Genomic DNA, 26,330 nt, shown 5'->3' on the forward strand with positions numbered 1-26,330 from the left:
GTGAAATAAGGATTTTTTTTGACAGTGTGCGGAGGGCCTCATGCACATCAGATCAAACAGGAAGAAGAAATGGCACAAACATGCCACTAGTGTTTTTGTACCCAATGACATACTAACTGGAAACTTTATTTGGAAATTGATTTTTTGATTCACTTTAGAAGTTTCCTTTATAGTTTATACCACACACTGTAGGCTCTCCTGAATGTGAAAAGTTTTTTTTTATTAAATAGACCACTTCTGCCTAGTAAATGCCAGGGTAGATGCGTGAAAACAAAATACAATAACCTTTCCCCACAGCAAGTCCAGATATATTAGCAGGTATGTGCTTGCTTCATTAGGCAGAGAAAAATTAGAATGGATGAAAATTAAGAAATTAGATGGAAGCTATGTCTTCTCTATTGTGGCTGAATGTTAAAAGAATCTTGTTTGTTTGTCCTATGCCAGCCAACTGCTGTTTGTGTAATTTTGCCTCAGGCTAATTTATGCAAGTTAATGAGTGTTTGGTAGGTAGGAGGGGAGGCCATTGTGAAAAAGAAGAAACAATTATTTAATGCTGAAGTAGAAAATAACAGCACATACATACATATCTTAAAGTCCAGCAGATAAGAACAGGATAAAAAAAAGTATATTAAAGCTAATATACCAACACCAGATTTGCTGCAATATCCACCTTCAATCAAGAGATTTCTCCTGCAGTACTCTTTCTGCTACTAGATGTCCTTGGTCTGATTGGCAGCATCATTCAGTACACTTCACAGTGAAAGGAGAATCCGTACAGGCATGAGGTCATTTCTGTGTCACATGTCATCCTCCTCCTATTGGCATGCTGCTTGTCAGTACATGAACTGGTTGGCTCATTGTGCTAATTCTTCCTCCCTCACACCAGTCCTGCTGTACAGGGACTGCTATAGGCTGATATCAGGTGAAATTCAGGTACTTACACTTCTTGCTTTTAAAAGTACAATTAATTGTGTTATAATGGTGAAAAAGGAAAGGTATGGTGGCACTGCCTAGAAATAAAGTGTGGTGTGCAAAAAGAAAAGTGTCATATGTGCAAAAAATAAGATCTGGTGCAAATACAATAAATATAACCTACCGTATATACTCGAGTATAAACCAACCCGAATTTAAGCCGAGGCACCTAATTTTACCACAAAAAAAACTGGGAAAACCTATTGACTCGAGTATAAGCCTAGGGTGGGAAATGCAGAGGCTACTGCAGTCATGGTACAGGAGAGGAAAAAGCTGCGGGCATGGTGCAGGAGATGCAGGGGCTGCGGGCATGGTGCAGGAGATGCAGGGGCTGCGGGCATGGTGCAGGAGATGTAGAGGCTGAGGGCATGGAGCAGGAGATGCAGAGGCTGAGGGCATGGTGCGGGAAATGCAGAGGGCATGGTGCAGGAGATGCAGAGGCTGAGGGCATGGTGCAGGAGATGCAGAGGCTGAGGGCATGGTGCAGGAGATGCAGAGGCTGAGGGCATGGTGCAGGAGATGCAGGGCTGAGGGCATGGTGCAGGAGATGCAGGGCTGAGGGCATGGTGCAGTAGATGCAGGGCTGAGGGCATGGTGCAGGAGATGCAGGGCTGAGGGCATGGTGCAGGAGATGCAGGGCTGAGGGCATGGTGCAGGAGATGCAGGGCTGAGGGCATGGTGCAGGAGATGCATGGTGCAGAAGATGCAGGGCTGCGGACATGGTGCAGAAGATGCAGGGCTGAGGGCATGGTGCAGGGCTGAGGCATAGTGCAGGATATGCAGAGGGGGTCTTACTTACCCATCCCCGAGGTGCCTTACATTTAAAAATGGCGCTGCCCGGTGTTACACGTCATTGCGCATGCGCCGTCTGCCCGAGAATGGCCGAGTGCATACGGGCTTTCCCAATCGGCGGCGGCCCATGCGCAGTGTACATGTCGGTCAGCCCCAGGGAGAACAGGTAAGTGACTCAAGTATAAGCCGAGGGGGGCTTTTTCAGCATAAATGTGCTGAAAAAGTCGGCTTATACTCATATACGGTAATTATAAATAAAGTACCTAATAAATACAATTAATGCAGTGCTAAAAAATAGACCGTCATAAAAAATGGTATCCAACATTGGAGAATAAAAAAATGAATTAAAAGTTGTAAAAAATTAATTATATCGTCCAATAGTCCCAGTAATTGTGCAAAGTGCAAAATATAATTCGTAATTTGATTGTGTAGATTGTTACTAAGGCATGTTCAGCTTTAACATGCCTTAGTATCTTCGGTGCCTTTTAATACCATACATTTCACTCTCTAGTAAATTCACCATTGATTAAATGATTAAACTACGGCTTTTCCCCTATATTTAGAACCTCATTTTGGCTTTGTTTTGATTCTCTAATGTGTGTATTCACATAGAACAGCTCTCCGTGTGCTGATAACTAGGGCATCAGTCTTCTGTTCAGGTGAATTGCAGTCTGATCACTGTTGTTCATGTTCATTCTTTAAATGGATTGTGTTGCCATCATCCATCAAGCAGGTGATTTATTTCTCAGTTGAGTGAGGGTAAGGGCATACGCTCAGTTAGAATCAAGGACTGGGCGCCGCTCACCGATTAGGCCTGTACCCATCGTCACTACTAAACGGCTCTTTCATTCTCCTTGTTTATTTATATTTAATTTAAAAGGAACTGATTGGTGGAGTTCATCAGAGAATGGAATATGTTTAACATATTTTATCTTATTCAGAGGCTTTTTATAACGTGTTAAAATTGCACTCTTATTCTTTAAGCAAAAGAAGCTTTGATTTAAAGTAAACCCTGTCACATAATTGAAGAATTCATACTGAGCATTTAATGACAAAATGCCCAAGCAAAGGTGGTATTTACTAAAAAGTGTATGACCGATGACCCATAGAACCAAAGATGTAGGCGGCAGAAGGTATATACTAAATTTGTCTGTTCCTGTAAAAATTGAACTTGGCCTTGCTTCCTCCTGCCTTGCCTTCTTCCCTATTGGTCCTTTTGGCTAGGTGGGTGGCCTGTCTTACCGTTGGGTAGACTCAGGTGATAGGATGAGAATTCCAAACGTGACATTTTACAGAAAAATGTATGATTTGCATGTAACTTTAGCTCCTTTTTTTGGATCTACTAATCATAATTACACACACTTTTAACTGAAGGGGACCAGCATAAATTACTTTTTCATCATACATCGCGTTTCATGTGCCTGGATTTGTAACATGTTTAATGCAGTTTTATGCAGATTAGATTAAAGTGGTTGTAAAGCTGGAATTTCCTAAAGGAGTTGTAAAGGCAGAAGGTTTTTTTATCCTAATGCATTCTATGCATTAAGACAGGGATTCTCAAACTACGGCCCTCCAGCTGTTGCGGAACTACACATCCCATGAGACATTGGAAAACTCTGACATTCACAGACATGACTAGGCATGATGGGAATGATAGTTCCTGAACAACTGGAGGACCATAGTTCGAGGACCCCTTCATTAAGATAAAAAGCCTTCTGTGTGTAGCAGCCTCCCCAGCACCCCCTAATACTTACCTGAACCATCTCTGTCCAGCGATGTCCACGAGTCCCTCGGCCATCCGGGACTCTCCCTCCTGGTTGACTGAGACAGGAGCAGCGCCATTTGGCTCCCGCTGCTGTCAATCAAAGTCAGTTAGCCAATCAGACTAGAGAGGGATGGGGCCAAATGACAGCTCCATGTCTGAGTGGACACACAGAGCTGCAGCTTGTCTCAGGTGCCCCCATAGCAAGCTGCTTGGTGTGGGCCACTCAACAGGAGGGAGGGGCTAGGAGCAGCAAAGAGGGACCCAAGAAGAGGAGGATTTTCTTTTTAAAACAAGACTTTACAATCTAATGTAAAAAACCCTCTTTGGCCTGCTCTCCCACCTGCTCCCCCAAATACTTACCTAAGCCCAATCTCGATCCAGCGATGTGCACAAGAGCAACAGCTCTCCCTCTCCTCCTTGTCTGATAGACAGCGATGGGAGCCATTGGCTTCTGCTTCTGTCAATCACAGCCAGTGAGGAGAGATAGGGGGCGGGCTGACCTGTGCTGTGTGTCAATGGACACACAGACTGGTGCACGTGAGCGAGCACTGATGAGTGTCCCTATGTAAGCAGTTTGCTAGGGGGGCAGTCAGTGGGGGGAGAAGCCAGGAGTACCGGCAGCAGACCCGAGAAGAGGAGGATCGGTCTGCTCTGTGCATAACCATTGCACAGAGTAGATAGTTATAACTTCTTAAATAAGTTTATAAGTTATAACGTTATTTAAAAAAAAAAAAATCCTAAAAAATTGTTTTTAGATAAAAAATGATTTCTCGGTTCGTTTTTTCTGGAGTTTTCTTCCTTGGATGTGGTATGTCATACTGATGTATGAGCACCTGATCTTCCTGGCAGAAGGTTCCTGCGCAAAAAAAAAAAAACTTAAATCTTCTAGCTATGTGTATTTGTGTGTAAAGTACCTTCACAGTAATGCAAATTTTTTTTTCTTTACAAATCTAAATGCAACATTAGTTTATTGAGATTTTACTCATCCGGGTGTAAAGGCCTATTGAAAAAAATCGGTTACATTCAGATCAATAAAAAATAAAGAAGAAAGAAAAAAGGCCTTAAAGTAGAACTATAGGCAATTTTTTATTTTTTTTTCATTTTGGATATAGCAATGGAGGGTTATCACCTCCTGTCAGATTTCTTTTCGCCATCTGTGTCCTATTGCGGAGATTTCCCTTTACTTCCTGTCCCATAGCCAAAGAGGAAATGAGAGGAAAACCCTGCAAATAAAGGGAATTCCTTGGGGACCCTCAGGCCACCAGAATAAGTGTCCCCATTGGAATGTTTCACCGCTATTACTTTTCTGGGGACAACCCGAAATTTTGGATTTTCTGTTTTACTTTCAATGATAATAGTAAACATGACAAATAGAGAAGGTGAATATTCCTAACTGGGACACAGACAGCAATAAAAAACTGAACGGGGTTCTAATACACTCTGCCTAAAATGAAAAAAAAAAAAAAAGTTTGCCTTTAGTTATACTTTAAAAGTAATGTTTTTGGCACCTGTGTGAAAGAGCCTTTATATGGTTGAAATTGTTGGGAATTTAATTTAATAAAATATAACTAGCCTTTCAACTTTGCGTTTTTCTTTGGGACCCTAATTGTTCTCGATGTCCTCCACCACAAGGATTGCTATAGCTGCTTTCCTGGCCAGGACTGCTGACTCCCTGTCCTGGCTTCCCATTACTTGTTTATAAAAAGAAAATGATATACTGAATGGACACAGGCAAATTTGTGAACAGTAGGACTACATTTATTGGGGATTTAGCAAGTAATATATAGCCATCAAAAGGCCCTTCTTTTTTTAAGTTTCTACAGGCAAATACAGATTTTTATTGAAACAAATTTTTTATCATCCCTTTCACCATAATGTATTTTTCCTTCTTACTGTGCTGTGATTGGCTTTCCCAGTTGACATACATTGTAGACAGCCAATCCAAAAACAGTATGGTGTTTCTAGAAGCAATTTACATATTAAGCAACTATGTTTTCTAAATAAGAAAGTCTTTATTTTAACCAGGCAGATTAAAGTGACTGTAAAGTCCCGTTTTATTTTCCTTTAAAAATAATAAACATGTTATACTTACCCGCTCTGTTGCAGTTGGTTTTGCAGAGAGCAGCCCGGATCCCCCTCCTCTCAGGTCCCTCTTCTGTGATCCTTGCCCCTCCCTTCTGTTCAGTGCCCCCACAGCAAGCAGCTTGCTATGGGAGTACCCGAGCTGAGTCACCGCTCCCTGTGTCCATATAGACATGGAGTCCCGACCTGGCCCCGCCCCCTCTCTCCCCTGATTGGCTATCTGACTTTGACAGCAGGAGGAGCCAGTGGTGTCACTGCTGTGTCTCAACCAATCACAAAGGAGAATCTCGGTAGGCTGAGACACTCCTGGACATCGCTGGACAGAGAGGGACCTCAGGTAAGTATGAAGGGGGCTGTGGCACACAGAAGGCTTTTATCTTAATTCATAGAATGCATTTTGATAAGAAAAAAAACCTGACTTTACAAATCTAAGCAAAAGATACTTACAGCTTTCCAGTTCAGACCGTGCAAAAATTCCACAACATGGGCCGTAAGGAAAATCCTTACCTTGTGAGTCTTGAAGTCATGTGGATGTGAAGGTATAGAATTAAGCCCCCCCCCCCCCAAAGCTTCTAGCCCTTCCCCAATTTCCTTTTTTTTAAAAAAAAACGAAAGCTCTTTTTATTGCTGTCTCTGTGCCCGTTGGAAATCTGTGCCATCATGTACCCTCCCTCTGTACTAGACCCAGAGTGAGGAGGCTGTACCTTGTGAAATGTATGAGGAAAGGAGGGAGCACCCAGTATCCAAAAGAATTGTGAGTTTTGAAGTCAACTCAAGAATATTTAGAGTAGCTACAAGGTACATCAAGTCAATATGTTTTGGGGGAAAGGATTTTCTCTTCTTCAGGGCCGTTGCTGCATGCTAGTTGATTGGGGGTAGATCCCAGGCCAAATGTGTGTTAAGGTTTTCTGATACCAGGCTGGTGGAGTGACCGCTCTGGTTACATGGACTGCAAACTTAAGGCCATACCAAAAAGGCATCTTCCCAAGACCCAAAAGGGTTTACAATCTATCTCCACCATCGAGCACATTCCTACTGGAAGGAATCTTTCCGTTCCCACACATAACCATCAACCCAGGGCCAGCAGCAGATTTAGTCAGCCCAGCGTGGTCTCCAATACATATGTTGTGACATGTACGGGATGCTGATTACAAAATTTAACTCCCTTTTTAAATGTGTTTAAAAAGGAACTGCATCAAGGCTATGGGTCAGTAGCTTTTTCCACAACGTGCAATACAATACATATTACATACTTGCACATTATAGTAGAATTTCACCTTCTCCTAAACAGACAGCTCTATAATCCCCATCGTTGCTCTCTTACCTTCTCACTGCTCTCTTCTTCCGGCCCAGCCTTTGATTATAGTTGCATCATCTGACTCTATTCTCTGCATCTTAAATCTGCTGGGAATAGGCTAGGTATGTAAATTCCATTGCATGCGCATGGCAGACGGTGTACGCAAGGAAAAAATGCTATGGGGAAGATAGGCGTTTATGGTAGAAGAGACCATCAAAGCTCTACCTCCTACTTTTTTTTTTTCTTCTTTAGCGTTTAATTTTAGGAACCTCTTGTGAATAAGAACAAGCTATCTGCAATGGTTAATCAGAACTTAGTGGTTATATAAATCATTTTATTTGCTTTAATTCTGCAGCAGTTGAATCCTTGCTCCAGAGCTTATTGGAGCAAGATTCATGGTGCTCAGGGTTCTTCCGCAGTGCATAGGGTAGCATTACTCTGCTATGCACGCTAAAAATTATTTATGTCCTCTTGTTCTTCCGCCCTTTTCTGTGTGCAGTTTAAATGCTGGATGAGGCTTTTACAAGCTGGCACAGCAGCAAGTTTATTTAGTGCTTTGCTCTATACACTGCCTTCAACTAATAAAAATATGCCGTACTTGGAGGAGTTTTGCCGTTTCCTTCTTATTGTTATTAAGTGTATTGTTGATAGGTGGTATGAATGAATATGCAGCAGCTAATGCTTATTATTCTTACTGAAATGAGCTGATAATATCCTCAGTGGATGCCTGCCAGCTTGAGAATTGTATGCGCAGGCTATTTATCCAATTCTATAATTCCATCTCAAATCCTGTACAGAGCATTTTCTTTTGTTGTTTTGGCAGAGCCTTGAAATCCAGCCAGCACTCCCTTTGCTCGATTATGATTGTGGACACCCCCGGCTTTCAGAATCCAGAGTTGGTGAAACAAGGCCGAGCTGCTACCTTTGAGGAACTTTGCCATAACTATGCACAGGAGAGACTGCAGGCCCTTTTCCACGAGAAAACCTTTGCACAGGAATTAGAGCGTTACAAGGAGGTATTTTTATGGATATTTGGATGTTTGAGGTTCCTGGATGTTAAACTGAATGTTCTGTTAGCATTTGTGAACTATTTGTAAAAGTAAGGAAATCTTAATGGGGACACAGGCAGCAGTAAAAACCTTAGATGTTTTATGCCTTTCCCCTCTCTGATATTAAAATGTGTTTACCCCAAATGGAACAACATTAAAAATTGTAGAGGTTCTAACTTTTTCCTATCCTATTGCACGGAGTTCTGCTTTACATTTTTATTAAAAGTCTTTGTTCATAATTGCAAATAAAATAATTTACTATTGGGTCTATAAAGCAATAAATGTGGTTTTCATCAAACATTCTCTGGTTGAGAATCAATCACTGTCATTTAAAACACATAGATCTGGAAGATTCACCTGCAGAGGATGTTTGGTGAATGTTCGACTCGCTGCTTTATAAATACACCCCTTTATGTGTTTTACAATAAACTGCTGGATGGCCTCAAAAGAAATGTTATCTTCATGTTGTTTTACCTGTTGCTTTATCTTTAAAAAAAGGAGAATCTCATGTTGAGCATTTTGTTGAAAGTGTTAGAGCCCATTCACATTAGCGCTACTTGTCAGCCTGACAAGTCGCGCTCGGTCGCGGTCCATTGATTAGCACAGGACCCGTTCTAATAGGAGCGACACAAGTCGCTCCGACTTAGAAAAAGGGTCCTGTACTACTTTGGGGCGACCTGGAGGCGACTTGCATAGACTTCCATTATGTGAAGTCTCTGCAAGTTGCGCCGAAGTCGCGGTGCACAGCAGTGCACGCGACTTCATAGGTCGCCCCCCAAAGTCGTGTCGCGCTAGTCTGAATGGGCCCTTAGTTGAACGCACATTTGTTATTAAAAAAGTGTTAAAGTAAAAAAAAAAAAGGATCCTATCTTTATAACCCCCTGTCACCGGTTAGACATAAGACCTTTTCATTACTTAATCCAGCATACAATTATAGAGATTCTTCTATAAATAGTCACATCGCTGAATATTCTGGTCCTATTTATTACACATATTTCTAATGCTAACTATTAGATAGAATTTCAGGGAGGTACACTACCAAGTAGTCCATGAAGGTTGTGTAAAATAGAACATGGACCTGATACAGGGAAAACAAATTCCCATGTCGCCCTTTATATTGATTACATCACTGAAAGGAAAAGCTTGTATAAAATAAGGTTCCAGTAAAAATCCGGGTTGATGCCCCAAATTTGCCCTTATTATATAGCGTTCACTATTTTTTATAACAAACCTATGTATAGTTGGTTCCGTCATACTGTATATATTTACACATTTAAACAATTATTTAACTGGCTTTCAGAGTGTAAGACCTGAATTTTTTAGGTTTTTATTTGTATGGAGTTTCACCATTTCTATGATTACTCAGTAGTTTTTATTTACAAAGTAGCCATTGTTCTAAAGATCAAAGGACCTTGGAATGCTAATGTACCTCCTGGATGGGGCACAGTTGTAGTTTATGTTCAAATACCCTTGTTACCAACTTTTCTGTTCAACCCGTCCCTCTTCAATCCTTTAGTTTCTTTCTTGCCATCTCCTTGTAATTACTTCTCATTAGTTTTTAAGTTAATGATGACCTAATTATGTAGATCTTATTTCATATTCTGTCTGATAGATGTACTGCTGTAGCGGAACCTTTAATTAAACATAATTGGTTGGATGATCTGGTGTAAGGGGTTCCTGAGGCAGCCTGTTTGAACCTAAACCTCAAGTCCTGAAATAATCATTAACGTGTTGTATTTGACCGCCCAATTAGACACTCACTGCTTCAAAATTCACTTATAATCACACTGTTTTGTTCAAATACTGTATCCCACCTTAAAGTTCAGCTCATTTTTTTCATGTATTTGGATCCTTTAATCTACCCTTGGCATTTTTATAATTATTATTATGATTTATTTGAAGTCACACTTTTTTGTATCCCATTTTTTGGAAGATTTCTCTTCGCTTCCTGCTGTAGAGACAAAACAGCCCAGATAGCAAGGATAACTTAGCACACATTTGTGGCAGTGTTGAAATGTAAGTCTTGTTAACTTGCTGCATATTTTTACTGGCAAGTTGTACACTTGCAGAGCACTTGAAGCACAAAGTTCTGGTTGACAATTTTTCAATTTGTAGCAAATTTGCATGGCAAGTCTCTAGCAAGGACAAAGTTGCAGTGGTGAGCAAGAGCTCTGCAAGTCACAGTGACCCCCTGTGGTGGGATGACTATTGCACAACATAACTGAACCAGAACATGCAGCAGACTTGCAGAATGTTTGCAAAGTTGATCTGGAGTCAAGCAATGCAGACTTGCGGCAATTGTGCAACAAACTTGTGAAGCCTGGCAAGTCAAGCAATAGCTTAGCAAGTCATTTTCAAACTTGCAGCTCAATTGCTTGCTATCTGGGAGAAAGTGAGTGGAAGTCTATCCAAAGTCACATGAGTGGGTGTCCCTTTATTTACCCTTATCTCCAGTTCTAGTGACAAATGTCCTCAAGACAGAGAGGGTTTAATCGCAATACATAGAAGTATATAGACGTGGAATAAATATTATAGAATACATTTGAAAACAGTCATGCTGGCATGGAACCCCATGCACCACTATATAAATGTATAGACTAACGGACTGATCTCTAATGATGTCATAACTTAAATCTTAGTCTCATGAATACTAATCACTCATCTGTCCCCTCTAGGAAAATATAGAGCTTGCTTTAGATGAAATAGAGTCCAGTACATCTGGCTCAGTAGCTGCTGTAGACCAAGCGTCGCATCAAACACTGGTAAGCAAGGCAGGGGGTTACCATAAGGACCACTGCTCCCATGACTGTTGAATGAATACTGTCATGGCATTTTACATTTTGTATGTATAACGTGTTTGTGCTCAAGTTATTTTACCCAATTAAATGTTTTTGTAATGAAATGTGTAATATTTTGAATACCTGTACAGTGCATAGAATAAGGCTGGTGAATAATGCTCATATATAATGCATAATTAAAGGATGAATCCAAGGGATTTCAGCTATTGGTAAGTGCGGGTGTCAAGAGTCTTTTTTTTGTCCTGCAGTTTCTAGTATTTAGAAAACAGAAATGCAGGGTAAGTCCCTCTCATCAAGGCCACAGCAGTTGGTAGACTTAGAATTTGTAAGTAATTCAAAAGTTTTTGATTCATTCTGTTTTTTATTCATTTTGGGTGAGCTCACCTTGTTAAGCCTTTGCCATCTTGGCATTTTAGCAGTTTTTCCTGTGTAGTATGTTGCACATAACTTCTTTTTTTTTTTTTTACTTCCCAGGAACATTATGATATTTTTTTTTCCCTTGGTATGAAAGCTCTACTGTACCCACTCATGACTTGTCTTGTAGTGATCACATGCACCAATCTCTCCCAGGCTTGTACATCAGCAGGCTACAGCATGGAGTTGATAAACTAAAACTGCAAAGTGCAAAATCTGGTTAAGCTCTGCATAGAAACCAATCAGCATCCAAGTCTTCATTGTTAAAGTGGATGTAAACCCCATTCATGAAATTAGACCTGGGCACATATATCTCTAGTGTTTAAATATCTCTTTTCAAAGCCCTAAGTCCTTTGTTTCTCTGTTATCAGCATGATAACATCTGACAAGGTGTCGGGGTGGGTGCATAGAGATAGATTAGCAGAGAGCTGGTCTATTCACAGCAAAGCTCTGCATGGTACTTCCTTCCTTTGTTTATGTGAAGCAGGGGTGCCTTTCCTCCAATCAGCTGTCACACAGTGTATGCCAAAACTTTAACCCCAGTGCTGGAACAGGAAGAAAAAATTCTGACCTGATGATCACTTTCTAAACAGTGTAGAAAGCTGAAAATGAAGACAGCAGATACACAAATAAAACTTATGTAGGGAGATTTGTTTCATCTGTGTATCATCTGAGGCTGTTCATTTCACTGGGTGTATGTGATGGTTTACATCCACTTTAAAGCTTAATTTTACAAGCTGAAGCAGCTGTACCAGATTTTGCACACTCCAGTTTTAGTAAATCGCCCCTCGTGTCACTAGGGTCTGCTGTACTTTTGTCATTCACTTGATTTCAGAGGTTTAAAAACCAATCACTCAGAGATAAACACAGGTGAAAAGCTTTGTAACTTACATGTGCACCAAATATCCCCCACAAGCTCCAAACTACCTATTAATTACCAAGAAAGCAGATACATGTTATTTTACTGCTGCAAGAGACTGAAGCTGGCCATCCATGCACAGATAGAATTGTTTGTTTAGTCTGTGGGTAGAACTAACAAAAATCTATTGGATTCCTCCACACTAAATGGTGCGAATGGATGAGTCTCCCTAAGCGAACTTTGTATTCTGACATCTAGAACCACTGGCTATCAAAATACCCAAGCAGTGACTGCATCTGATTGAATGTCAGTGTTTGAACAATTTTCTGCTCAACTCCTTTTGATTTTTCAATTAAAGGATGTTGGACGGGAGGGTGCCAACAGGGCCACCTAAGGGACAACGTTCATGCGTAATGCATATGGCCAGCTTGAGAGTTAAAAGTGTGTGTGTGTGTATGTATATATATATATATATATATATATATATATATATATATATGCGTGTGTGTGTGTGTATGTATGTATGTATGTATGTATGTATATATATATATATATATATATATATATATATATATATATATATATATATATATACACACACTGTATATTTTTAATTCAAACTGTTATATTCTTCTCAAATCTGAGTGTGCATCTTTTATATTGTGCTTTACAGTTGAAAAAAACTTTTTGTAAAATGCACTAAATACAAAGAATTTGAAGAAATGTGCACAGGAGTTAAAATATTTTTCATTGCAGTGTTTCTGCCTGTAGTATGGGTAATGCTCAGTTGGCAATAAACAGAAACCATAAGTCACAGGTTACTCATCAGTGGTAAGAGACTATCAATGTCTCCTAGAGGAACAGAAGGTATTACTGAGGCTTAGGCGAGGTTAGAGGAATAAAGATGAAAGTGTACTCGTTCCCGTTTTCATGACTCATAAATGTCATCATTTCAGTGGCCCTGTGTTCTCAGGGGAATGTCTTCAGGAGATTGCTTCAAAAGTTTCTCCATTTTCTATTCATGCATGTATGCACTAAAACACACATACGAATAATATTTCAGACTTTTGAGGATTACCAGATAGGGACTGTTAACATAATTTAGAGTACTGTACCTATAATCTATAAATGTAATCACTCTTTCCCATTGTTCACTAACTCCTGGCAGCTTTGCCCTCTCTGTTAGGTAATTGAAGGTTTCCTCATTTTGAAAAGGTTTATTTTCTTTTTTTTTTTTGTGCTTTAGCACAGCACTTCCTGCTTTCTGCCTAGGCAAGAAAAATGTAGGGTCCACATCACACATCCCAGGAGGTGATGTTATACTGAGGAGGATCCACGCATCCTCTCTTCCAGGTGTTTGAGCCATCAGAAAACCGCAGCATGCCTGTGCATATGTTGGGTATTCCTGGGCAACTGCAAACACAATGCAGGTCTTTGCAAGGTCCCAGATACCAGAAACCAGTGATGTATGTGCCCAGAACTCTGCCAGGTTCTAAATGGCATGGCAGAAAGCTACAATACATCTGCACACGCGCAAGATATTTGATGATGAATGCATGGGGGAGGTGTAGTAGGTAGAGAATATTGGGATAAAGTTCCTCTTCAAACAGAACACATTAACAGTAGCTGCAGGTCAAAGGATTTTGTGCACACAAGTTTTTAATGAAATCTATCTCTATAGCTCTCTACCCCCCCCCCCCCCCCCGTCTAAGGCTAAACATACACGGCCTATTATTTGATAGCAGCTGAGTGAGTGAAAGTCTTTGTATGTAGGTAGGTGTGTGTGTGTGTATGTGGTATATACTATGTGTGTGTGTGTGTGTGTGTGTATATATATATATATATATATATATATATATATATATATATATATATATATATACACACAGTGGGGAAAATAATAATTTGATCCCCTGCAAAGTTTGTAAGTTTGCCCACTTAAAGGGAAATGAAGGGTCTATCATTTTTATCATAGGTGTTTTTTTCATGATAGAGACATAATATCAACCAAAAATCCAGAAAAAATACATGGTACAAATGTTAAAAAATTGGGTTGCAGTTCAGTGAGTATATAAGCATTTTATCCCCAATCAAAACATGACTTAGTACTTGGTGGAGAAACCCTTGTTGGCAAGCACAGAGGTAAAACGCTTCTTGTAGTTACCACGTTTGCACACATCTCAGGAGGGATTTTGTTCCACTCTTTTTTACAGATCTTTTCTAAATACTTAAGGTTTCTTAACTGTTGCTTGGCAACTCGAAGTTTCAGCTCCCTCTATAAATGTTCTATAGGATTAAGGTCTGGAGACTGGAAAGGCCACTCCATGACCTTAATGTGCTTCTTGAGCCACTTCTTTGTTGCCTTGGCGATATGTTTTGGGTCATTGTCCTGCTGGAAGACCCATTCACTAGCCATCTCCAGTGTTCTGGCTGAGGGAAGAAGGTTCTGATCCAAAATTTTTCAATAAATGGCCCTGTCCATTGGCCCCTCAATGCAGCAAAGTCGGCCTGTACCTTTAGAAGAGAAACGGCCCCAAAGCATGATGTTTCAATCCTCGTGCTTGACTGTAGGGATGGTGATCTCAGGGTCATAGTCAACATTTTTCTTCCTTCAAACACGACGAGTAAATGCCAAACAGCTCAATTTTGGTCTCATCTGACCACAGCACTTTCTCCCAATCCTAATCTAAATAATTTAGATGTTTATTGGCAAACGTCCGACAGGCCTGTATATGTGCCTTCTTGAGGAGGGGGACCTTGCGGACGCTTCAGAATTTAATTCCATGGTGGCGTATTGTGTTACCAATGGTTTGTTTGGCGACTGTGATTCCAACTGCCTTGAGATCATTCACAAGCTCCTCCCGTGTAGTCCTGGGCTGATCCCTCACTTTTCTCATGATCATCCTTACCCCATGAGGCAAAATCTTGCATGGAGCTCCAGACTGAGGGCGATTGATGGTTATTTTGTATTTCTTCCATTTACGAATAATTGCTCCACAGTTGTGTCCTTCTCATCAAGCTTCTTGCTGATGGTCTTGTAGCCCATTCCATCCTTATGCAGGCCTACAATCTTGTCCCTGATGTCTTTTGACAGCTCTGCTCTTGCCCATGATGGTGAGGTTTGAATGGAAGAAAGATTCTGTGGACAGGTATCTTTTATACACATAACAAGTTGGGAGCACCTTCTTAAATTGACAGAACTAATCTGTGTATCACTTGAGCACATACTGTAGCCAGTCTGTGGGAGCCAGAATTATTGTTGGTTGGCAGGGGATCAAATACTTATTTTACCCATTGAACTGCAACTCAATTTATAATTGTTTTTTCTGCATTTTTGGCTGATAATCTGTCTCTATCATTTAAAATACACCTATGATAACAATTATAGACCCTTAATTTCTGAAGTGGACAAACCTACAAAATCTGCAGGGGATCAAAAATGTTTTTGTATATATTGTGTATATGTATGTATGTATGTATGTAATATATATATCGTGTATGTGCATGTATACGGTGTGTATTTGTGTATGTATGTATGTGTATATATATATATATATATATATATATATATATATATATATATATATATATATATATATATATATATATATATATATATATATATATATATATATATACCCATAGTTTGAGGAGATAGTTCTGTTTTAAGTATGCTGAGCTATATAGCTGCCTCTCTGTCGGTCTATACTTTCTTTTGTCCTATTTACGCTTTTATTGTTTTTAATATTGAGAGGTTCTTTTATTCTGCTTGATGCAATTACATCCAGCTCTCAACTTTATTAGGCATAAAATGGCAACGAGTGGATCTTTCTGACTCGCAGATGCTCTTGAGAATGCATTTTTTTCCCCTTCTCTCCTTGCTGCTTTGCTTAACTCAAGATCCACATTAATAGGAAAAGTAACAGAAATACTTGCAAAGTTTAATAGAATGTGACAGCAGCCGCATGACTCATAAAAAACGTTGACAATAAATGTCTGTGGCTGAGGCTTTAAGAAGCCGCATTTCAAAGCAGTTCATAAATACCCATATGCTCAGAACTGGCAGGTTATGCAGCCACGGCAGAGGTAGGGAGCAGTAAAGCATTTTCACCCTGGAGAGCCTATTGTGGCTTCATAAATGATTCATGGCCTTCTTATATTTAATTTATATGGTATTTATTCCATCAGGCTTCTAAATAAAGAGGTATTTTAACCCTTCTTAAAAGGCTACAATGGCAGAGAAAGAAAAAGGAACTGTTTTAAATGCACCTTCACAAGGACGCGGGAAGAAAGAGCGCCTCATGAAGCGTTGTTCCTCTGGGGAGATTAGCAGGGTCAGGTAAACTTCTCTTTCATTCTCCGGCAGCCTGCAGATAAATCTTCTAATGAGAGGAGAGCGTCAGGAAAGATTCCAAATATGGCATTTCCCTTCAAGGGGAACACTTTATTTTTACATCCCTCAGCACAGCATCCTTGACCTGTTTGAACAGCATTGGAAGACACAGCGCCTTCCTCTAGTTTGTGTGCTCAGCCCGTATCGCTGTACATGCTCGGTCATTTAGAGATCAAAGACGAGCTATTTCTGTTGTTTTTTTGTTAAGTTTTCCAAGTACAACTTTTTTTGGGGAAAATGTTAGTGGGGTTGAGTGCCGGTTCACACTTGTGCGGCTGCGGAGATCGCATGTAATTCGGAGCGCACTGCTCCTTCATTACATGCGATCTCATGTGCGGTGCAAATTTCAGCCATACACTTTGTATGGCTGAATTCGCACTGCATCCGCACCAAAGACGCACAGGAGGCATTTTTTGAGCTGCATCAAAATCGGATCGCACAGTGGTTCACACTTGTGCGATCTGATTCTATGCGTACTTGCAGATCGCACTGCGATATGCAATCAAACGGGGGGTGTCGTTAACTTTTAATTGACACCCCCTGCGTATCGCATATGGCAGTGTGAACTGCCAGATGTGCGGATGCGATGCAGGAACACGCTGCATATTTGCAGCGTTCCAGCATCGCACAAATGTGAACCGAGCCTTAGGCTTGTCATTTTGTGTAAAATAAATACAAAGAGGCACTAGTATAAATGTATATAGGGAGAGATTACCAGAAGCACATATACTTGTGAAAAGATGCTGGTTTGGAATGAAGCATTTGGTGTGCTTATGGGACCTACTGTCAGTAAATGTAAAATCGCCCTTTATGGAGACTGTTAAACAGGTTGTTGTAGTAAGTTTGTTTTTTTGTTTAGAAAATATCGTTCCAAACCCAGTCAGGTGTTCTGGCCTTTACTTTACTAGTTGTATGCTGGTTCTGGTTCTCTCAGTACATGTTTCCTCTAAAGTAATATTTCTTGAGGCAATATGGAGTAGTGGCATTGCTGACCTCCTTTTCACCTGGTTATCATCCTGACTACTGGCTTCGATATTTTCTGAATCACTGAGCCAGAACAGGTAAACACATCAGTAAAGTCAGAAGTTGTTAAAAACATATTTGTTCAAGGTGAACCTTATTGAAGGCAAAGGGTCCCCTTTTTCAATCAGGAATTGGACATTTATACTGCGTGTTATGTTAAAGTGGTTGTAAACCTCAGACATGAAATGTGAACAAAGCATATCCCTCTATAGCGTGTACTTGTCTCAATTAAAAGCACTAAGTGCCATTTCTGTCTGCTGCATCATTCCTCTGCTATCAGCATGAATCATTTCTGACAAGTTTTCCTGACACCAAGAGAACAATGGTGACAGGGAAGGGAGCTTCAGCAGATTGACAGACTCAGCTCTGTTCCTGTGTACTGTGTGAAGGAGAGTGTGTCTCTACCCTCCAATCAGCTCTCAGAACTCTCCTCACTGAGCTCTGCCGAGTGTAACTTCAGCTCTCTTACCCTTTTTTCTGAAATCTCAGACTGTATAGCAGGGGTCTTCAAACTATGGCCCTCCAGTTGTTCAGGAACTACAATTCACATCATGCCTAGTCATGTCTGTGAATGTCAGAGTTTCACAATGCCTCATGGGATGTGTAGTTTTGCAACAGCTAGTTTGAGGATCCCTGCTGTATACATTCTGGACTTTGAACAGATATAGAGAAGAGAAGGCTGCAGATAGACACCAAAAACTTATGTATTAGGATTTTTCATCTCTGTGTTTTACCTGAGGCCAGTCACTTCATTGGGTATATGTGAAGGGTTTACAACCACTTTAAACCCTCAGCTTTTTAAAGCACTTTTAGCAGTTAATTTGATCAGTTACTGAGTATGCAGCCTCTTTATCTTTTAATCCTTGCCTATGTTCCTATTTATTGTCATGACCACTGCCCCAGGTTTCCTGTTTCAGGGTAGCTCACTTCTCTTGCAGAATCCTGAGAAGCCACCCTTGCATGCAGAGAATTTCATTTCCCTAGACTGTGTGCATCAATAGAAACACACAGCCCCATAACCTAGGATAGAAAGCCACTCCCCTGCTCCTCCCTCCTCCAAGATAAATGCTGAGGGTTTGTTACTACTAACATGTTTGTCTAAATAGGTAATTTTGAATGCAATGCATATCACAGAGAAGTTCTGTATGTTGAGTAGGAATGGAGTACTATATGAAATGGACCTTTACAAAGAGATGCCTTCTGTGGCAATACACAGGGGAGGCAGATTCAAGCATCCATTTTCTTTCAAATGGTCATCTTCATCAGCAAATGCTGTTCATAGACTGGGTGTATTTGAGAACCTAATAGTGGGGCTGGCATTGTTGAAAGGCCACATAGGCAGTAACCTTGGGCAATGGAATTTTAAGAGTTAGACTACCATCGTTGCCTCAGTTCTTCACCTTTAGTTTCTTATGTAAGTTTCAAAGATAATACTATCAGGGAAAGATCACTTACCACATGCTGAATGCATTTATTTATAAATACTTTAGGTGCATGAATTTGTGTTCACAAAGGCCTGTGGTCATAGAAGATGACACAAAATAAAATCTCTCTATAATATACACACTATAGGATCAAGGAGTTATCTTCTATCTTGATGTGCCATTGTAACAGCCCCGAGGCTCACGCTTTTAGTGGGAGACTGCCAATAGTTGTTGTTCTGTTGGCTCTCTCTCCATTTGCATGCTTTTCCTACTATACACATGCATGCTCTCAACTGGACAGATAATTAAATATCCATCCAGTGTTCTGTACCCGAGCAATAGATTTTTGTCAGATCCAGTAAACTTTGGCGTCCCTCCCTATTGTCACTTTGATTTGGGCCCAACCTACCTTGAATCTGCTGTTTATCTTCTTACTTTCCTGACTTTCTTCTCCGCTCTTGACTTTTTCTGTCTGCTGCCTGCCTTGACCACTGGCCTGACTGTGAGTTTGTCTTGCGGATTTATACCTTTCCTTGTCACCTATTTGCTTATCAGTTAGCTCTAACTTTGGAGTTTGAAAAATGAACAAAAGTGGATGCACCAGCCTAGTGAATTATCCCACAGAGCTGATGAAGAAGGTATACCCTTCAAAATGCATCAGCCAGTCAGGATCCCAGTGAGGCCCTTCTGTACCGTAGAGCCTACAGAGTCTGGGACTACTGGGCTACGGACAAGTAGCTCTATAAACGGTTTGAAATTCACATGTTTATGAATATATTCTATGCAAATATATTCTATGACATAAGCTTGTGCACCCTCTTTTGTTCGTTTTTTTTGTAGTGGCTACAGGACATTCCCAGTGCTAGAGGGCAGCAAGGTGTGTCATTTCTGTGACGTAGTGTCCACATTAAGGCTACATTCACACCTGAGCGTAGCGTTTTTCGCACGTTTTTTTACCGCGATTTTACCGCGATTTTTGCGGCGTTTTTTACCGCGATTTTACCGCGATTTTTGTGCAGGCGTTTTTAGATTGAATAGAGATCAATGGAAAACGCCTGTAATCTGCCCAAAAAGAAGCTCATGTACTTTTTTGAGCGTTGGGCGTTTTGTATACAGCGTCAAAACGCTCAGATGTGAACAGGGGCCATTGAAATGAATAGGATTTGTCTTGTTGGGCGTTTTGAGAGCTGATCCTAGAGCAGAAAAACGCCCCAAAACGCCTAGATGTGAACGGAGCCTAATAGCTATACCAGGCTATTACAATTATGCACAGAGGAATATTGTCTTTGTTTTAGAGCTTGAAACCATGTTTCAAGGGGCAAGGGTGAAGACCAGGCATTCCTTAGATTCTGCTTTATAGAGCTCATTCACTCCTTTCTGTATATTTTTTTGTGTGTTTTTATGTGTGTTATCAGCAAAAATGTGTTTTCATATTGTGCCATTGTCATCAATAGACCCTATAGCATGAATATGCATCAATTACATTTGCAAGTTGGCCATTGTTTTAAATGGCATTAGTTAACATCTGTATTATCTGTTGATGTGCATTGTCCAATCTTAGATACATTAACGTGTGGTATATGGGCTTTTGGTGACAGTAGCATTGTATGAGTGTAGATAAGACATGTAAGGACAAGTGAAATGAGCTCGGAAAGGTGCGAATACGGCCACATTTACTGCTGCTCACACAGAGGAGTCACTGCTTATGCATGAAAGCTGGAAATGCAGAATTTTTGCAGATAAATAGGGAAAACACCAAGCTGTTAAAGTCAGATTTTTGGGGAATGCAGAAAAAAAGTAAAATATTACCTCTTTTTTGAAGCCTAAAAAAAGAAGCGTCAGTACTAGGTCTAGAACCCTAGATAGCTAGGCCACTGCATGACCTTAATGTGCTTCTTCTTGAAGCACTCCTTTGTTGTCATAAGCAGTATGTTTTGGGTCATTGTCCTGCTGGAAGACCCATCCACGACCCATCTTCAATCTTATGGCTCGAGGTTCTCATCCAAGATTTTTCAATACATGGCCCTGTCCATTGGCCTTTCAATGCGGCAAAGTCGGCCTGTACCTTTTAGCAGAGAAACAGCCCGAAAGCATATTGTTTCCATCCTCATGCTTGACTGTAGGGATGGTGATCTTAGGGTCATAATCAACATTTTTCTTCCTCCAAACACGGCGAGTTAATGCCAAAGAGCTCAATTTTGGTCGCATCTGACCACAGCACTTTCTCCCAAACCTAATCTGAATCATTTAGATGTTCATTGTCAAACTTCAGATGGGCCTGTACATGTGCCTTCTTAAAGCGGTTGTAAACCCTATAAAAAAAAAAATAAAAAATAAAAAACCTGCAAGACAAAGGCATAATGAGCTAGTATGCATCGCATACTAGCCCATTATGTGTAACTTACCTTAAAACAAAGCTCCGACACGGACCCCCGGACATCGCTGCGGGCGCTGCCATGATCCCTTGTCGTCTCTTCCGGGTTCGGCGGCTCCGGCGCGCTGATTGGCCGGAAGAGACGCTCCGGCGCGATGATTGGCCGGAGCCGCGACGACGTCACTCCCGCGCATGCGCGCGGGAGTGATTTTTTCCGGCAAGCTCCCGGCAACTTAATTGAAGGTCCCCCCGGACCTTCAGAGCGCAAGCATGCACTGTAAATATCTCCTAAAACGTGCCGGTTTAGGAGATATTATTTGTACCTACAGGTAAGCCTTATTATAGGCTTACCTGTAGGTAAAAGTGTCAAAAAGCACTATACTACCGCTTTAAGGAGGGGGGGACCTTGCAGGCGCTGCAGGATTTCAATCCATGGCTGCGTATTATGTTACCAATGATTTGTTTGGTGACTGTGAGCCCAACTGCCTTCAAATCATTCAAAAGCTCCTCCCGTGTTGTTCTGGGCTGATCCCTCACGTCTTATGTTCATCCTTACTCAATGAAGCAAATTCTTGCGTGGAGCTCCAGACCGAGGTGATCGATTTTTTTTTTTTCTTCTATTTGCGAATAATCGCTTTAGCAGTTGTCTCATTATCACCAAGCTTCTTGCTGATGGTCTTGTATGTAGCCCATTCCATCCTTGTGCAGGTCTACAATCTTGTCCCTGATGTCCTTTGACAGCTCTTTGCTCTTGCCCATGGTGGTGAGGTTTATTATACACATAACAAGTTGTCATTAGGAGCACATTCTTGAATTGACAGGACTAATTTGTGTACTACATGAGCACATACTGTGGCCAGTCTGTGGGAGCCAGAATTATTGTTGGGGTTGGTAGGGGATCAAATACTTTTTATTCACTGAACTGCAACTCAATTTATAACATTTGTATTCTGTTTTTTTTTCTGGATATTTGGTTGATATTCTGTCTCTACAATTTAAAATACACCTATGATAAAAAAATATAGACCCTTCATTTATTTGTAAGTGGGCAAACCTACAAAATCTGCAGGGGATCAAATACTTATTTTACATACTGTAGTTTTGTCAGCACAATTATTTTAGCATTAGTATTTTTCACCAAGGCTTTTTACATGTGCTTATATCCTCTCAGTTAACATTATAGGGATCGCAGATGAAATTGTCACTTGGTTTCCAGTTTTACCCTCCTCATGATGTAGATCTCACTAAATGCATCATTTCACTTGTCACTATTACAGCACTTTACAGGCCCTGTAAAAATAATATAATATGGTGTCTGGATTTTAGCATTTACAGCTGCGAGCCTGTTAGAAATAAGTGAAATTAGCACACAGACAGAAGTTTATATTAACCCTTTGTTAGAATCATAATAATAATAGGATAATAAACATAATAGGATTATAAACTTGCTCAATTGTGATAGTAAATAATAGAGGTGTTCTTTATAACTGGATCCATGATCCAGCAATATAAAGGTATATCATACGTTGTCATGAGTTTCTACTTTATTTTTCTGTATTCTTCAATATAATTGAAACCAGATGGAGTGTTATTGACTCCTGTAAAATCCCAGATAAATTACTTGTACTTTATAACTGGCGATGATTGAAAGCAATTTCACATACTTTATTTTCAATGGTTAAGGTGTGTAAAATGTCAAGAAGCAAAAAAAAAAAAGCTGCAGCCCATAGTCATTCAGTTTAACAAGCCAAGTCATATGTGAATAGTCTTCAAGCACATATGTATTGTACCTATTCAATAAAACAAATATTTTCAGGCAAGTATGTTTGCCATTGCTTTAAATTCTATTAAAATGGCTGTTCCTGCTGTACGTGAATGGCTTCTGTCTTTTCTTTGTCAAGTGTCGCAGATTGAAATTTCTGGCTTTTCTCGATCTGCACGTTTTTTTTTCCAGATTAGTGTCTCAAAGTTTTAAATCCCAGGCAATGACACACCTAGCATTTTTAGAAGGTCAGCAATGGGCAATTCTTTAGAGTCCATTCACACTACCGCGACTTGTGAGGCGACTTGTGTGCCCTCAAGTCGCCCCAAGTCAGTTGACATAACAAAAGCAATGTAAATCAATGAGAGCCGTCTTAATTGGCACTACTGAAGTCGCTCAGACTTCAGAAAAGGATCCTGTACTACTTTGAGGCGACCTGTGATCCGACTTATCCCAATAGACTTCAATGGGAGTCGCCTCCAAGTCGGATCCTTATCTTATTTGAAGCGACTTGGGATCTGACTTTCCATTAAAATGGTCCTGAACCAGAAAAAAAGATAATTTTTCTTAGAATTTTTAGTAGCGCAGGGATGGGGCTCTGCTCCTTTCACACCTGGGCGTTTTTGTTGCAGGCGTTTATCGGGCATTTTTTGGGCGTCTTTGGAGGCAGGCATGACATCTGAACTTCTGTGTAGGGGTATATATATACACACACACACACACACATATATATGTATATATACACATATAGGTGTGAAAGGAGCCGAACCCCATCCCTGCGCTAATGAAATTATTTGCAGGGATGGGGTTCCGCTCCTTTCACACCTATATGTGTGTGTGTGTGTATGTATGTATGTATATATATATATATATATATATATATATATATATGTATGTGTGTGTATAGATACCCCTATACAGAAGTTCAGATGTCATGCCTGCCTCCAAAGACGCCCAAAAAATGCCCAATAAATGCCTGCAACAAAAACGCCCAGGTGTGAAAGGAGCGGAGCCCCATCCCTGTGCTACTAAAAATTCTAAGAAAAATTATCTTTTTTTTCTGGTTCTGGACATGCTACAGAGCTGAAACTTCACATGTACACTTTTTAGACCCCCAGACACTAAATCCAAAGAAATCTCATTTTTTTTTTCAATAATTTTTTCAATTATTGGCTCTCTATCAAAAAACGACAATTTTTTAGAACTTTTTTTTGTGTGATTGAGCATGACCCAGAACCATCATATTCTGATTGGCCAAATACAAAGTTGTACAAAGTCGTCTATCATACAAGTTGCGCTGAAGTCGCGCTAACAAGTCGCCCCTTATGAGGCAAATTTCTGGTCGCGGCAGTGTGAATGGAGTCTTAGCGGTCTCAGTACAGGTTTCCTTTAACAGCTTTCGGTGCTGTCGCACTTTGAATGAAAATTGCGCGGTCATGCAACACTGTACCCAAACTAAATTTTTATCATTTTGTTCACACAAATAGAAATTTCTTTTGGTGGTATTTAATCACCACTGGATTTTTTTATTTAATGCTAAATAAACAAAAAAAGACTGAAAATTAAGCAAAAAAACAAAAAATGCATTTTTCTTTATTATAAAATCTTGCAAATAAATAAGTGTTCATAAATTTAACCTAAAATTAATTCTGTTCTGTTTCTTTGGTGAAAATATGCCAAATCAGTGTATATTATTTAGTCTGTGGAAAGTTATAGAGTACACAATTTATGGTATATATCTGAAAATTGATCAATCCCGATGTACTGACTGACTCAAATCTAATTTCTTGAGGGCCTAAAATGCCAGGACAGTAGAAATACTCCCCCAATGACCGCCTTTTAGAAAGTAGACAGTCCATGGTATTTAGTAAGAGGCATTGCAAGTTTTTCGTCATGGCTGTCACATGGTACTGGCAGCAAGCTAGTACTCTGCTCCGTCATCAGCCGTGTCCCGGGCGGTGACAGACCGCGCCTCTGCGCAGCCCCACAATTGGCGCTTCCTGGTAGGATGTACTATGACATCCACTCAGGATAATAAAGCCAATTACTTTAACCAGTTCCCGCCCGGCCAATAGCAGATTGACGGTTGGGCGAGAACTCGTTAAAGTGGTAAAAAAGCAGAACACTAACTTGAGAGATTAGGCAGTTTGAATTTGCAGCTGTCAGACTTCAGGTGGCCTCTGATGCCCAACTCTGTCTATAGTCAGATTCAGGCAATCTAAGCTAAAAACACATTGGACATAACTAGGCTTTCTGCTCTGTTCTAATGGTGCAGAAAACTGTCAGAAGTGGAATGCGCCATATTACCAGAGCTGATAGACTAGTTTCAAGTCTATTTGTGCCAGCTTGTATTTCACAGTGAAATAGAAACCAGTGCAGATTTGTACGTGGTTAGCAAAGGAAACCAAGGCAAATTCCCAACCTTTTCATAAGGGATGTGAGCTGCCTGTAGATCATGGATCCTCAAACTACGACCCTCCAGCTGTTGCGGAACTACACATCCCATGAAGCATTGTAAAACTCTGACATTCATAGACATGACTAGGCATGGTTGTTCCTGAACAACTGGAGGGCCATAGTTTGAAGACCCCTGCTGTAGACAGACAATAGAGAACTGAAGCTGCATGATACTCAGTGATCACACACACTAAACATCCTCCTCCACCCCCTGCTCTGAGCCGAGCAAGGGGTGGGGATAGCAGAGAGATTGGAGCTCCAATCTGATAGTGTCTAGTTTAAAGCAGTATTAAACCCAATTCTTAGATTCTTAAAGCTTACCAATTCTTAGACTGCATTCATTTTTCTTTTTTTACTTTTTTTTTTTTTTCTTCTTTTTTTTATCTGGTGATCCAGACGGTCTGTTTTTCAAAAGAACAAGCTCCCCTGCAACCTCATTTATGTACAATCTTTATCCGAAAAGGAAAAAAACTGTAACTGCTTTTAAAGTTTTATCTGGCTTCAATTTGTTAGTGTATTTTGAATCTGCTAGTACATCTTACACTCCCCTCCTACCAGACTAACTTTGCTGCTGTCCAAAGGTGGCCCCTAATATAGGAGGTGTGTTACTGGCCAGATCAGCAGGTGATCTAATGATTGGTAAGCTGCAATATATTACATTTTTGGTTTGGGGTTTAAAACTGCTTTAATGGTACACTGTAATATTTTGTAGGCATAGCCATTTGGAATAGTTAGCAGTGCTGTGAGCTCCCAACCATGTGTAGCTGTCTATTGCAGTATTAGATTTAATGGGAAATTAAAATAGCTTTGGGACAATTATTTTTTTTTCCTGTAATGGCCCACCCCCCGTAGACTTCTCGAACTCTGAT

The 26,330-nt window shown here is 40.4% G+C and overlaps 1 protein-coding gene across 7 annotated transcripts in view; it reads left to right on the plus strand.

The window, feature by feature from the left end:
- MYO18A (myosin XVIIIA) overlaps positions 1-26,330 on the plus strand; it is a 572,782-nt gene that overhangs the window by 284,997 nt on the left and 261,455 nt on the right. For all 7 annotated transcript variants that reach the window (XM_082245147.1, XM_082245143.1, XM_082245145.1 and 4 more), the window contains 2 exons: positions 7,732-7,924; positions 10,633-10,719. In XM_082245147.1, coding sequence (XP_082101273.1) covers positions 7,732-7,924; positions 10,633-10,719 — 280 coding nt within the window. The remainder of the gene's footprint in view (positions 1-7,731; positions 7,925-10,632; positions 10,720-26,330) is intronic.

This window comes from Pelophylax lessonae, assembly GCF_965119305.1.
Source record: "Pelophylax lessonae genome assembly, chromosome: 2".
In the NCBI taxonomy this organism is placed as follows: domain Eukaryota; kingdom Metazoa; phylum Chordata; class Amphibia; order Anura; family Ranidae; genus Pelophylax; species Pelophylax lessonae.